Here is a 1,918-nt window from a genome sequence, read left to right on the forward strand (position 1 = left end):
CCGTCGCCTCCTCGAGCGTCGGCGGGAGCTCGCCGAGCCAGATGAAGGGCCGCAGGCCCGCGTCCGACGCGTAGAGGAGCTTGTTGAGGAAGAGCGGCCAGAGCCGGAAGAGGTAGCCGGGCCCGTTCGCGACCATGAGGAGCGCGGGGCCGCCGCGTTGCGGCTTCGTCGCGGCGCCGGGCGCGTACTCGCAGACCGCGGGGCGGCGCAGGAAGCGGTCGTGGGCCCGCCGGTCGCGGTTGCCCGCGGCGAACGTCGCGCCGTCGCCGAACGTGAACACGAGCTCGGGGCCGCGGCCGCCGCGCGCCGCGTCCTTGACGTTGAGGCCGATGCGCCCGACGTCGAAGGTGCAGCCCACGTCGATGGCGCCGAAGGCCTTCATCCAGTCGCAGTGGTCCGACCCGCAGCGCCCCACGGACCCGGCCCGCGCCCAGTCTTTCACGTAGTCGTCCATGGCGCCCGCGCTCCACGTCGGCTCGGAGGACGCCGCCGTCGGGGCGCCCAGGAGGGCGACGAGGGGGAGCGCGCATCGCCATCGAGACGGACGCGGACGCATATCGTTCGTCGATCGACGGGTCGCGTGGCGACCACCGCTCTCCACCTGGAGGAGATCTACGATCGCCGATGTCGTCGAGATCGTCGAGTGGAGGACGCGACGAAGCCTCGACGATCGTGCTCGCTCCTCGCTCCACTACCCTAGCCCTCCCCTTTGATCCTCCCTCCCTTCGATTCCTCCCTGCGCCGCGGCTAAGAGGACGCGACGGCCTCGCGACGCGCCTCGACGAGCTGGCGAACGAGCGGGCGCGCTGCGAGCGCGCGGTACGCGCGAAACCCCACCTCGACGCGCCGCGGACACCTCACATAGTTCTCGTTACTCGTCGTCCCCGATCCACCTGCCCGCGAAGTCGTTGTAGACCTCGCCGCGGTCCACGGGGAGCATGTCGCCGTCCGCGGGCTTGGACATCCAGAGCGTGAGCGCGCGGCGGTCGCGCTTCGCGGGCCGCACGGTGTGGACGAGGCGCGAGTCGAAGACGACGACCGTGCCCGCCTCGGGCCAGACGTCGACGCGGCGGTGGCCGGCGAGCGCGGCTTCCAGATTCCGCTCGTCCGCGGGCGTCCACGCGCGGCCCGCCTGCCCGAGCAGCACTCGCTGCACGGCCGCGTCGTCCACGGAGTCCGGGTAGAGCTCGAGGGCGCCGCCGTCGGCCGCGTCCCAGTGCTCGTTGAGGTACAATATGGCCGTCGCGTGCCGCCCGTTCTTCTTCGCCTTGCCCGGGCTCGCGGGCCCGTTGTCCGAGTGGAGCGTGTAGCCGCCCGAGCCGTCGACCTCGGGCCGGTACGTCGCCAGCTGGACGTGCCTCGTGACCGTGAGGGGCGCGTCGGCCGTCGCCGGCGCCGCCGGCGGCGCGGGGCCCCGGCATAGGAAGCCCGGCCCGTCGACGAAGTGGCCGTTGAGGTACGCGGCGACGGACTTGAGCGCCCCGACGGCGCCCGCGAAGGCCGGCGCCGCGGAGCCGTCGACCCAGTGGACGCGGTCCGTGCGCAGGTCGTGGCCCTGGCCCGTCAGGTTGCCCGCGCCCGCGGCCGCGGCGCCGGCCGCCGCCGCGCGCCACTCGGGCGCGGCGCCCCGCAGGATCGCGTAGCCGTCGCGGCGCAGCGCGTCGACGTCAAAGTCCCAGCGGTCGTCGGCGTAGGGCGTCGCCCCCTCGCGGAACTCGCCCCAGGCGCCCAGCGCCTTGGACGCGAAGAGCTCGACGGCGTCGACTTTTCCGCACTCCGCCAACCGCTGGCTCAGCCACGCGCACTCGTCGAGCGTCGGCGTCTCGAACTCGAGCACGCCGTCGATGAGCGCGCAGCTCCAGCCCAGGTCGTCGGCGGAGATGGCGGCGTCGCCCACGAGCCGGAAGCCGGGCGTCGT

General features: G+C 73.8%; 1 protein-coding gene across 1 annotated transcript in view; it reads right to left on the minus strand.

Annotated features, from left to right (window-relative positions):
• AURANDRAFT_69047 (hypothetical protein) overlaps positions 1-1,918 on the minus strand; it is a gene marked incomplete at both ends in the record, with an annotated part of 3,451 nt that extends 1,533 nt beyond the window's left edge. The window contains 2 exons of the mRNA XM_009044795.1: positions 134-464; positions 894-1,918. Coding sequence (XP_009043043.1) covers positions 134-464; positions 894-1,918 — 1,356 coding nt within the window. The remainder of the gene's footprint in view (positions 1-133; positions 465-893) is intronic.

The sequence above is a fragment of the Aureococcus anophagefferens genome, assembly GCF_000186865.1.
Source record: "Aureococcus anophagefferens unplaced genomic scaffold AURANscaffold_827, whole genome shotgun sequence".
Lineage (NCBI taxonomy): Eukaryota > Pelagophyceae > Pelagomonadales > Pelagomonadaceae > Aureococcus > Aureococcus anophagefferens.